We start from the raw sequence: 12,859 nt of genomic DNA, 5'->3' as shown, positions 1-12,859 counted from the left end.
GCGCGCCTATGCTATTATGTTGGCATAGGTTACATCGTGTGTCTACCTCCGCTATATATGAGAGGCCTAGTATACAAGTGTCCTACTAGAACACGACTTCACATTCTATATAAACATAATACAACTACAAATTCAACCGTAACCTACTTTATACATTATATTCGACACAACTCCAACATACCCCACCACAACTAAATGCCAACCGGTAACATCCCACCACCGCACCGCACCTTCCTCTAGACCTTTCGGCCCACGACGCCACCTTGCGCCCGTGCCGTGCCGCCTAACTTTTTTAAACTCTCTCCTCCTGTCCCCGTCTCTCAGTCCAAGCATCCAATTCCAAAACCACGCACTAGTCGACGACGGCCACCTCGCCGCCGCCGTAACACGCACGGTCTCCCCTTACCACTCATTACCGCGCTTCCAGTTCCGTACGCCTCATGCCGCCGGCCGCGCGGGTCAAACCTCCCAAAACATGAAACTCGGTGCAATGGGGTCGTGCCGCTTGCCCCCGGCCATCGCGGCCGCCGCGCTGGCCGCGGCTGCGCTGCTGGTGCTCTTCCGCGCCTCCCCGTACGGGCTCGCCTACCCCCGCGCGGGCGTCCAGCCAGGGCCGCCGCTCGTGGCGAGGGGTCCCGGGAGCCCGCCCTCCTTCGCGTACTGGATATCCGGCACGGGCGGAGAGGGCCGCAGGGTCCTCAGGCTGCTCAGGGCGGTGTATCACCCGAGGAACCGGTACCTGCTGCACCTGGACGCGGGGGCGTCGCGGGACGAGCGGACGGAGCTGGCCGCCGCTGCGCGGGACGAGGCGGCGTGGAGGGAGTTCTCAAACGTCGACGTGGTAGGGGAGAGCTACGCGGTAGACAGGACGGGCTCCTCGGTGCTCGCCGCGGCGCTGCACGGCGCCGCCGTGCTGCTCAGGATTGGGGCTGACTGGGACTGGTTCGTCACGCTCAGCTCCTGGGACTATCCTCTCGTCACGCAGGACGGTAAGATACTTCTAGCAATCACTCTTCTGATGCATGCTCTTCCTTATGTTTAATTAATTTTCTATGTTCTTGGATATACATGGAATTGAAAGGTGTAGTTTTTTTTTCGTGGATGGTTATGATTGCGAATTTGCGATGTGATCGATTGCTTGCCTCTCAAGACTCATGAGATGGATTTCTTTCTTGCGAGTTACGACTTGATTGTACACAAGTTACCATTGAGCTGGGGCGGCTGACATAGCTTTCTTTGGTTGTTGTTGCCTGACATTGCAAGCTATGAATCAGTCTAAAATCTCACATTTGAATTTGATCGTGCTGTTAGCCCTTGAAACTGGTAGGTACTAGCTGCACCTTTGTACAACTCTGTTTCTAGCTGTGCCAATTTCAGTACCATCCTCAAGGGCGTTGCAGTATGTTTTTGTGCTGAATTGTTCGAACGGTCTTCTATGGTAGTTGTCCGTACTCCGTGGTACTATACTTGCTTAATCAATTCTGCAACAACCTACCAAGTCGGGCAACTCATGTGTGCTTCTGAAATTTGATAATCAGCGAGAGCTATCATTGGGATATTGCCCAAACGTCACATAAAGCACTTTCATTTGATATGACAGATTGCCAGTGGCACCGTATTTAAGAGGGTTGAGGTTAGTCAGAACGGTTGCATTTTTATCTTTGAGCCTTATTTAATACTCCCACTGTTTCTTTTTACTTTGCATTTAAGTTTTGTGTTAAGTCAAACTTTATAAAGTTTGACCAAAATTGTAGAAAAAATATATCAATATTTATAATATAAAATCAATATTATTAGATGCATCAATGAATTAATTTTCATATTGTATATCTTTTGTATTGTAGATGTTGATATATTTTAATATAAACTTAGGCAAAATTTACGAACTTTGACTTAAGGCAAATCTTATATTTGGAGTAAAAAGAAACGGAGGTAGTACAGTATACCAATAATGCTTGACTTACGGGCTCAATCTTACGGGTGTAACTCATTGGTAAGAGTCTATATTCCGCAAATAAAAGAACTCCTTTCAAGAAGGGTAATGCGTAACAGGGCTTAGTGCGCTACCCATGGGATGCCTTACATCCCGCTCATCACAATCATGTGCGGGTCCATGTGGCCAGTCACACTGCGCAAGGCGGGTGGCGTTGCGAGTGATTTCTCGTTTGATTTTATACCATCAGGTTATGGTGAAAATTATTGTTGCTTGCTGCCCTCAGTACGAGTGTACACATTTTCCTTTATATAAAAACCTGAAAAAAAATGACAAAATGAAATTTTCTGCACAACCAACAAATGTCCACTAATGAAGACAACATATATAGAGCTTCTCGGCATATATTGTTGATTTGTTTGTTTCATAGGGATATATTGTTTGTTTGTTTATAGAGATATGTTTTGGCGAGTGCCCAATGACAAGCATGTTCACTTTGTTTTAATAATTTTAAAGAATTTTTTTATTTAAATGCAGATCTCTTTTATGCATTTTCTTCTGTACCAAGGCACCTCAACTTTATTGATCACACAAGTAACCTCGGATGGAAAGAGTGAGTTCTGTAAGCAGGAAAATTTCTAGAGTGTAGCTCGCTATATCCTGTTTCGTTCCCTAAACATTTTCCTTGGCCCTTTCAGGCATGAAAGGTTTGAAAAACTTATTGTCGACGCAAGTCTATATATGGACAAGAATACCCAGCCCTTTCCTGCGACAGAAACTAGACAAATGCCTGAGGCATTCAAGATATTCACAGGTGTGTGCAAACATAGTTTCTAGTTCAGGTCTTTTTCGGTATTTAAAACATTTCTGAAATATAGTAGGACATCAGTGATTCAAATATGTTTGATTAAACCCCGGTGCTATTAAATCTGGAACAAAGCCACCAACCGATTGTTCTTTTATGTGCTATTGATTAAATAAAGATCACTAGGATTAGCCCTCATGCTGAATCAGACATTATGAGTTAAGAATTATAAGCATACAAACACTTCTTTAGAAGGAAAATAATAATTAAAGGGTCTGTTAAGGCTCATCTAGATGTGACATAACACATCTAATATGACATCATCACTGTTTTGTAGTTCCCGTTCCCAACTCATGAAACAGGCTTACCCCCCGCTTTATATATAAAGCCGCAACTCCCATGGCCTCCCCTCGGCCTTTGTCTTTGCCACTACTTTTTTTGTTCCTCTTGATTCATGTGTGCGTTCCAATTGGGCTGGTTCGATGCGTGCTTGTATTTCATTAGGCTGTTTTTTGGTCTTTACTTCTATTTTGTTTTGTCCCTTGACCATTTTTTTTAGAGAAAAGGGGGTTTTGAGCCCCCCGGCCCCATTTTATAGATGAAACCAGGAAAGTAACACCATTACAGTCATGGCAAGCATGTTCAGGAAAGTAACATCACTACAAAGACAGCTAATCAGCTGAAAGACAGCAGATCAGCTCTACAATAGAAGTCTAAACAGAGTTTTCATTATTACATTTTCGCGCACGAATCTGTAATAACCAACACCTCTCTCCCCTCCTTTTTCCCTGGAGACCAGATTTCTTCCACTTTTCAGTTAGCGCGCTGCATTATGCAGTCCCCAGCGACACCATTTCCTTTGCCACTTCTGTAGTGGGCACCACCTTGAGCTTCTTCCATGGTTTAGCTGGCGATCCACCCAGCTCCAGAGGGGTGACCGGGCTGAGCAGCGTCGCCTTGCAGGTGCTTTCGCGAGGGCTTCTTGGTGGAGAGATTTGGTATGCTGGCCCCTTTGTGATTGGAGCGTCATCGGACTTCGAGCGGGAGAAGAGAAGCGAGCGATCGAAGCCACCTTCAGTGTCTTTCGTCTCGACAGTTAACCTGCCAGAATCTGCAGTGGGGCTTCTAGGATGCAGGAGATTTTCTGAACGAACGCCTCCAGTTTTGTCAATGCAGGTCCTTCGAACAAGATCAGCCATCTCCTGAATTGTCCTAGCACTCTCCTCCATATCTGTTTCACATCAGTCCATATAGCATTGTTAAAGACATGTGAATTTCTATTTTTCCACATAGCCCATAGAACACATGCACAGACTGAATTTAAAGCGATATGCTTCTTGTCAGCTGGCCAAAATCTAGCAATTGATAAGTAGTTAGACCCTAATTCTACACCAAAAAATTCTGATATTTCCGCCCAGATTTGCTTGGCCACCACACATTCAAAGAATAAGTGTGTAATGGATTCTTTTTCAGAGCAGTAAACACATTCTGGGGCTTTTTCTATGCCTCTCTTGGCCAGGTTGTCTTTTGTCATCAGCTTGTTGTGGGAGAGTAGCCACAAAAACACCTGGACTCTGGGTGGGGTTTTTATTGACCACACCGCTGGTATATACACAGGCTGGACCCCCCTAAAGTTGATGATACTATAAAGGGAACTAGTGGTGTGTTCCCCTTTGGCTTCATATTGCCAAATGAGTGAGTCACCCTCCTCTCGAAGCAGGGTACTCCTAATGATTTGCTCTAGGGCATACCAATGCTCCATCATAGCAGGTGTGAAAACCCTCCTGAAGGTGAGTTTAATCTCATAGCTGTCCCAGATCTCAGCTATGGTAGAGCATTGTTGGTGGCAGATGGTGTAAAGCGGCCAGAATTGGACTGAGAGGGGGGATGTACCAAACCAGATGTCTTCCCAGAATCTGATCTTCTGTCCATCTCCCACCACCCATTTATATCCAAATTTCAAAGCCTTAGCAGCCCACATGACCCCTTGCCAAAATCTGGAAGGGTTTTGGGGTTTACTAGCAAAGATGTTAGGGGAGTTGTGGATGTATTTTTTGTCCACTATTTGTTTCCAAAGCTTGCCTTCATCTTTGATGTATCTCTTTACCCAGCTCCCAAGGAGGCAAAGGTTAACATCTTTGATGTTGGGCACCCCTAAACCCCCATGTTTTTTCCCCATACAAACTAGGTCCCTTGACCATTTGGATTGACCTGCACAAAGAAACACAAGAAAATACACAGGCACAAAAAATCTGGACAAATTTTGTGTTGAGAGTAGACACGCAACTGGATCGGAGTATGTGATTAGAGGATGGGTCAAGGGCTTCACGGGACATGGAAAGTGGTTCTGGTTCTTACTTTTTTGTACTCTCTCACATTTTCAAGGAAAACAAAAACAAACAGAAAAAAGAATGCATACGCAGGCAACCAAAAAGTACAATGGCCCAGGTAGGTAAATCTCCACCCAGCCCAGTAAAGAAAGACATCGAAACGAATCAAAACCGATAATGGCCCAGGCAAAAAACACAAACCTCGCAGCAACATCCTGAAACTGTCTCATGCGTGATAAGCAGTACGAATCTGGGAGCTACAGTGCAAAATTTAGTTGAGACATAGCTAAATATCATTTAGATGAGATTTAGCAAATCCGATGATTAAACTCTATAGTAACACCTCCAGCAAATTTTCAAATGAAAACATAACAAATTAAGTTTCAACCTAGGATCTTGTTTATATTGAAGATTTTGCTCATGAAACTATTTTTTGGCACGTATCAATAGAAAAATCGAGAGTACTTGGGGATTGAAAGAAGGAACCATAGTTTCGCACGAAAAAAGGAACCATAAAGTCAAATCACGTGATGATTGGGTGGAGCTATTATGTTTACACAAACAACAACAAAGCCTTTAGTCGCAAACAAGTTGGGGTAGGCTAGAGCTGAAACCCATAAGATCTCAAAAACCAACTCATGGTTCTGACACGTGGATAGCTAACTTTCACACACCCCTGTCCATGGCTAGTTCTTTGGTGATATTCCAGTCCTTCAGATCTCTCTTTACGGACTCCTCCCAAGTCAAGTTTGGTCTACCTTGATCTCTCTTGACATTATCTGCACGCTTTAACCACAGCTATGCACTGGAGTTTCTAGTGCTCTACATGTATATGCCCAAACCATCTCAGACGATGTTGGACAAGTTTCTCTTCGGTAGGTGCTACCCCAACTCTATCATGTATATCATCATCCCGGACCAGATCCTGTCTTGTGAGGCCACACATCCATCTCAACATGTGCATTTTCGCTACCCCCATCCGTTGAACATGCCTCCTTTTAGTCGGCCAACACTCAACGCCATACAACATTGCGGGTGGAATCACCGTTGTTAGAAAGGAGAGAGAGGGATTGCTGCGGAATATGATGGATGTATTATTGAGCCTCAAAGGCGAGTATATATTGAGTACAAGACTTCGACGACAAGACGCCTTCTAGAGATAAGATGGAAACAATTCCTATCTAATCCCGGACATTCTCTACATACCAAATATATCTCTAACATCCCCCCGCAGTCGTATCGGTAGCGTCGCGAACAACAGGAGCGTCGCGGACAGTCAGACTGGAGAGAATAGCAGCCGATGGGCTGACATCCCTCGTAGTCATAGCGGGAGCGTCGCGGACGGTGTCGCGTTGCGGACGCATTGACTGTAGAGGAAGCCGACGAGTTGCTCAAGCGGATGATAATCCTTTGTGCCGATGTCGAGGTAGCCGAGAGCGTAGGGTGGTGTAGTCGTGGTCGAGGTAGCCGTGCGAAGAATGTCGTGGTCGATGTCGAGTCGGGGTAGCCGGTGTCGAGGAAGTCGTCGTGGAGCCGCGGGCGCAAGAGGCGCCGAGTTAGTCATGGGCGCAGTAGTGTCGAAGAAGTGGTGCGCTGGGAAGAAGACGGTGTTGACGAGGCGTCACGCCGGGTTTGCCAAACCCGGGGACACGTCGTAGACGAAGGCACGCATCGGTGTTGCCAGCACTGGGCATGCGTAGACGGACGAAGATGAAGTTGACGAAGCGCCACACCAGGCTTGCCAGGCCCAGGGACACGTCGTGGACGAAGGCACGCATCGGTGTTGCCAGCACCGAGCATGCGTAGACGAGGGACCTGCACGAGCTGTACGCCATGTCGGAGAAGTCGGAGGGCCAGCAGAGAAGGAGACTCGACGACGGTTGTGGTGCCAATTGGCGTAGGGGCCGATGTCACCAACGGTGGCCGGAGTAGACGAAGTGGTCGGGCTAGATGACGGCGACGTTGGCAACAGGCTGGTGCTGGACGAAGACGAAGGAGGTGGACGGGCGGCGTCGGCGGCTATGGGGGTAGCAGCGGTGGCGGCCAAAGAAGAGCGGCGGCGGTGCTCGAAGTAGGCGAGGAACCCGAGGCGTGGTGAAGATCGGCGTGGACGGTAGCGTTCCCGTGCCAAGGGAGGTGGCGCGGTGCATACCACGAGAGGTCGACGTGCGGGGACGGCGGTGCACCGTGGGCCGCGGCGGCGGCGGAAGACCTCGGGACAGTTGCGGGGACCGCGGGCCGCGGTGCTGCAGCCTGAAGGGGCGGTGCAGCGGCTGAGCACGGGATGGTGCAACCGCGAGGATGGCCTCGGGGCGGCGGCTAGGACCGCGTATTGCGGCACTACGGCCCGAAGGGGCGACGCAGCAACGACGTGCGAGTCGATGCAGCTGCGAGGGAGAATCACGGGGCGGCGGCGCTGCGGCCTGACGGGGCAACACAGCAGTAGCCCATTGCTCGATCGGTGGAGGGGCGCGCTGAACTCCGGGACGATCTTCATGGGACCTAGAGAGGCATGCGCAACCGATGGGCCAGGTCGGTTGCGTGGCGTAGATGAGGCGGATCGTGGCGGCAAGCAGATGATCAAGCCGATCGCACGCGAGGTCGGGGACGCCGCTCGGTGGAGGCGGGGTGGCGGCGGAGTCCAAGATGACGCCGACGATGACGGACGACATGGGACGACGTGCGGACGAGCGCGTCAGCATCAGCACCTGGGCTGCCAAAATAGCGCCGGCGCCCGGGCAGCGAGGCCCCAGCGACCAATGTAGCAGCGGCGCCCGAGTTGAGGCAGCCGAAGAGCCTAACGCAGCCGGCCAGGCACAGCCAGGGATGAGGTCGGCAAGGCAGACGCGGCAGAGGCGGATGGCGTGGATCGATGGCCGGGCCGGCGCGCGAACGACGGCTATGATGGGTCGACGCATGGCGCGAGGCCGCCGGGTCGGGGCGATGCAGGAGTCCCGGTCGAAGCAGGGCGGAGCGGCTGGCGTAGGACGTCGGGTCGAAGGAGAGGCTGGCTGGTCACGCCGGGGTTGAAGTAGAGGCGCGCGAGGGTCGACGGCGGCGGCGGGCGACGCAAACCGATCAAGCGTAGATCAGAAAACCAAAAAGAAAAACGTCGATCAAGGTGACCGGTGGGAGAGAAAAACCCGGAGCAAGGGCTCGAGAAAAGGACTCGCTAGGGCAGCCGGCCAACACGACCGGCAGACGAACCCTAGGTACGGGCGGCGCGGCCCCCAGCGGCGGTCATGGAGGTTGACCGCCTCGAGGGCGGCGCGTGGGTGCGGAAGCGGCGGCGGCTAGGGTTTAGGATCGAGATAAGGCTAATACCATGTTATAAAGGAGAGAGAGGGATTGCTGCGAAATATGATAGATGTATTATTGAGCCTCGAAGGCGGGTATATATTGAGTACAAGACTTGGAGGACAAGACGCCTCCTAGAGATAAGATGGAAACAATTCCTATCTAATCCCAAACAATCTCTACATACCAAATATATCTCTAACAACCGTCCTATAGAACCTGCCTTTTAACTTTTGTGGCACTCTCTTGTCAAAGAGAACGCCAAAAGCTAGGCGCCACTTGATCCATCCAGCATTGATTCCATGGCTCACATCTTCGTTGATATCACCATCCTTATGCAGCATTGACCTCAAATATCAAAAGGTGTCCTTCTGAGATACCACCTTCCCATCAAGGCTAACCTCCTCCTCGTGCCTAGTAGTATTGAAATCGCATCTCATGTACTCGGTTTTAATTCTACTAAGCCTAAAACCTTTCGATTCCAAAGTTTGTCTCTAAAGCTTTAACTTTCTATTAGAGAATTTTACGGTACATCTTACTCCTAGGGAAGAGGAGTAGTTTAGGTTTAATCTAACCGCTGATATTATAAGGCATAACGGTCAAATTACAACCGGCTTTTTTTTGGTAAGTGCATCAATGTTTAAAATAATCAGGCTTTTTCTTGGTAAGTGCAATAATGTCTAAATCATAGGGATATTTTTTCTCTCCTAAGACCCATTTCGTATAACATGGGCACATTGCTACGATGCTCGTCTTCTCCGCCTGTTCCTCTCGATCGCCCCCTTGAAATCTCGGCACTATGCTCACGCCCTCACTTATGGCCCTCGCGATCGCCAAGGCCTTGCAACCGATCGCTTGGTGTTCCTCATAGTTCTAGCTTGGTAGTATGCGAACCTAACTTGCCATTGTGCTATCCGGCACTACCTCACCACTTTTCGATTAATATTCGTTAGCATTATTAATTAGATATTGGATGCAAACTATGCTGGGTCACTAGAACTATTAGGATGCCAAGAAACGAGCTCATATACACGCGTATGCGACTAAAGAGTTAGGATAAAGAAATATTTGATAATTTGAAGATTCTCAGTGTCTTTGTTGGGGTAAAGAAATATTTGATAATTAGAATAAATTGATGTCAAGTAACCATAATTTGTGGGATTTTTTTATTCTCCCGATTCTACCCCTATAACCCATATACTACTCGTGTTGGGTGCCATATACTACTCACAGAATTTAGTAGTATAGATCAATCTCATCCGCTAAAATCTATGGAATAGACGGCTAATATATGTTAGAGTGTACCGTAAAAGGTCTCTTCTATTAACCCCCATCCGACAATCATCGAGTAGCACCACATCATCCGTAAAGAGCATACACCATGGGATATCGAAGATACGGGCTCAAAGTTGACCCTTGGTGCAGTCCTATTTTAATCAAAACGTCATTAGTGTTGTCATCACTTGTTCGAACACTTGTCCCAACATTATCGTGCATGTCCTTGATGAGGGTAATATACTTTGTTGGGACTTTGTGTTTCTCCAAGGCCCACCACATGACATTTCGCGGTATCTTATTGTAGACCTTCTCCAAGTCAACGAACACCATATAGGTCCTTCTTTTGCTACCTGTATCTCTTCATAAGTTGTCGTACCAAGAAAATAGCTTTCACGGTCGACCTCCCAGGCATGATACCAAACTGATTTTTGGTCACGATTGTCATTCCTCTTAATGGCTCTCTCCCATAGCTTCATTGTATGGCTCATCAGCTTAATTCCACAGTAATCAGTAGAACTTTAAACACCCCTTGTTCTTGAAGATTGGTACTAATATACTCCGCCTTCATTCTTCTGGCATCTTGTTTGCCTGAAAAATGAGGTTGAAAAGCTTAGTTAGCCGTATTACCGTTATGTCTCTAAGGCCTCTCCATACCTCAATGGGGATAGAATCAGGGCCCATTGCTTTGTCTCCTTTCATCCTTTTTAAAGCCTCCCTGACCTTAGACTCTTGGGTTCATCTCAGAGGACGTCTGCTGGTACCATCAAAGGAGTCATCCAGCTCAATGGTAGAGCTCCCATTCTCTCCATTGAACAACTTGTCAAACTACTTCCGCCATCTAGTCCCCTCATCCTTCACAAGGAGCTGTTATGCTTATAACCACCAAGAGAAAATAGTGCATCTCCCTAATTATCTTGAAGTATATATAACTAATGTTTATGATAATCAAATTCATTTATAAAGAACTTGTCGGTCCACATAAGAAAAGCAATTCCAATATTTAATATATAACTTTGTGTCCTATAAGCATTCCAAAGAGCTCGGGCTTCCCTAACTTTTTCTATTGAAGTTGAATTTGTTTATAAGATGAAAAATCGAAAGCAAATTGTATCAGTACAATTTTCTACAACCAATTCTTCATTTTCTTTCCTGCTAGAGACATTGAAAACGTGATTCATGATGGTCATAGATAAAGGAAGAAAGCTGCCGATACTTTGCCATTGATGTGTCGGGAAAATGCTGAAAGAAATTGTGGGTGATTAAAAATCCTGCACGAGTACTGAGTACGAATAAATCCACGCTAGAACTCAGGAACTATCACACCGTGATATAAGTTAAGGAAACAAAACAGAGGTACATTAAGAATATTTTGGCCAAATTAAACGTTTGATACATAGCAAAATATGTTATAACGTATTTTAGCCATGCACATCCGACTTGATAGTGATTTAGAAAAGGACTAAGATTTTGTTACTATCACGAGTCGTTGCCTCTGTTTTTGATGCCATAATGTAAAGTGATTAATTGTAGTGAAATTCTAAGAAATATTCACAGCTTAAGTTTTTAATGGCAACATTGACAATCTAAGTTGGTCGAACATGAGAAGCATGTACCCATTTGCTAGTACTTCCTCTGTAAAGAAATATAAGAGCGTTTAGATCAATAAAGTAGTGATAGTGATCTAAACACTCTTATATTTCTTTAGAGGGAGTATTTCTTGAAAGTTAGGGACGATACATGTAATTAGGATACTTGTGTTCAAATATAAGAAAGTTCACGTGCTCATTGGAGTTATATTTAAGTTCCCATTCACTTACTTAACTTACAATTGGCACCCCCATTAATTCTTATACTTGACAGTACGTATTACACATACGTAGTACACATATATGCATTTCTGAATGTTTTATTTCCTATCTCGCAGGCTCTCCATGGGTAATTCTGAGTAGGAACTTCACTGAACATTGCGTGCATGGCTGGGACAACCTCCCCCGCAGGCTACTGATGTACTTTGCCAACGCTGCTTACTCCATGGAATCATATTTCCAGACTGTCATATGCAGTTCATCTGACTTTAGAAACACCACTGTCAACGGCGATCTACGTTTCTTTGTTTGGGACGATCCTCCTGGGCTGGAGCCGCGTATTCTTGATGAAACGCATCTCGATAACATGGTGAACAGCAGCGCTGCCTTCGCAAGGCGGTTTGTGGAGGAAGCACCAGTGCTGAAGAAGGTTGATGATGAGCTACTGAACCGTTCTTCGGCCCAGTTGGTTCCTGGTGTGTGGTGCCGGAATTTGGGTGAAAAGCAAGGAGGCGGGGATGTGGAGGCGTGCTCGGAATGGGGCGACATTAACGTTGTCAGGCCTGGGCGTGCTGGAGAGCGGTTGAGGCGCTTCATATCTGAGATCATTCATATAAGAGGATGCACGGTCGCAGCAGCTAGCTGAAAGCCGAACCCACCACAAGTCTGGAATTCTTTGTCAAGAGAGCAGTTAAACAAGAATTTAAGGAACACATTCTTCGCTGCAGGTAAAGCACGTGTTGCTGCGGTCGACAGTTCTACCAGGCTGCATAATACCACTGACGCTCCTTCTACACAAACTAGGTACAAGTATATACTCCCTCCGTCCGGAAATATTTGTCATCAAAATGAATAAAAGGATGTATTTAGATGTATATTAGTTTTAGATATATCTCTTTTTATCCATTTTGATGACAAGTATTTTCGAAGAGGGAACTGTATAAAGCTGTAACTGATTTGCCCTTTTTTTAACCATATGGATAGGGCATAGAATAGGTTACACTGCAGTAGTTACAGTAAAAAAAGGTTACACTGCACTAGTCACTTGTCAGATAAGTATATATACACAATTGTTGTTAAATGGCGGCTTGAGTGGTCAGGTTAGATCATCACGGCCTACCGATTTTGCTAAATATTTTCGAACGATGATTATATGAAAGTTTAGGTGGTTCTTAAGACATTACAGCTGATGGCATTCAGTTGATCTGATATAAATTGTAGGTGATGTTTGCACTAAGAATTAGTACTAGTCACAATATATAACTCCAGACTCATTATCATTATCATCATCATCATCATTATTATTATTATTATTATTATTATTATTATTATTATTATTATTATTATTATTATTATTATTATTATTATTATTTTATTTTAGAAAAGGAGGTCAAATCCTCGGCCTCTGCAT

General features: G+C 46.2%; 1 protein-coding gene across 2 annotated transcripts; it reads left to right on the top strand.

Moving 5' to 3' along the window:
• Positions 1 to 288: 288 nt before the first annotated feature.
• LOC125537864 (beta-glucuronosyltransferase GlcAT14A) lies at positions 289 to 12,631 on the top strand. Of its 2 annotated transcripts, XM_048701182.2 has the most exons (4): positions 299 to 989; positions 2,471 to 2,546; positions 2,632 to 2,747; positions 11,568 to 12,631. In XM_048701182.2, exons 1-4 carry the CDS (start codon positions 476 to 478, stop codon positions 12,092 to 12,094), a joined length of 1,233 nt encoding a protein of 410 aa, XP_048557139.2. In that variant the 5' UTR covers positions 299 to 475; the 3' UTR covers positions 12,095 to 12,631. The 2 variants fall into 2 exon arrangements, with proteins under 2 accessions (XP_087400172.1, XP_048557139.2); XM_087544046.1 differs by lacking the exons at positions 2,471 to 2,546; positions 2,632 to 2,747 and having other exon boundaries at positions 289 to 989.
• The last annotated feature ends 228 nt before the right edge of the window (positions 12,632 to 12,859 follow it).

This window comes from Triticum urartu, chromosome 2A (genome assembly GCF_056163025.1).
Source record: "Triticum urartu cultivar PI428250 chromosome 2A, HENAU_Tu73, whole genome shotgun sequence".
In the NCBI taxonomy this organism is placed as follows: Eukaryota; Viridiplantae; Streptophyta; class Magnoliopsida; order Poales; family Poaceae; genus Triticum; species Triticum urartu.
The sequence above is the reverse complement of the archived record's forward strand: the minus strand, read 5'-3'. Positions and strand labels throughout refer to the sequence as shown.

Bases quoted from the DNA above. Each gene is read 5' to 3' on its own strand.
- LOC125537864 (XM_048701182.2), top strand. From the start codon at position 476: ATGAAACTCGGTGCAATGGGGTCGTGCCGCTTGCCCCCGGCCATCGCG. The intron at 990-2,470 runs GTAAGATACTTC...ATTTAAATGCAG, and splicing joins TCCTCTCGTCACGCAGGACG to ATCTCTTTTATGCATTTTCT. The intron at 2,748-11,567 runs GTGTGTGCAAAC...CCTATCTCGCAG, and splicing joins GGCATTCAAGATATTCACAG to GCTCTCCATGGGTAATTCTG.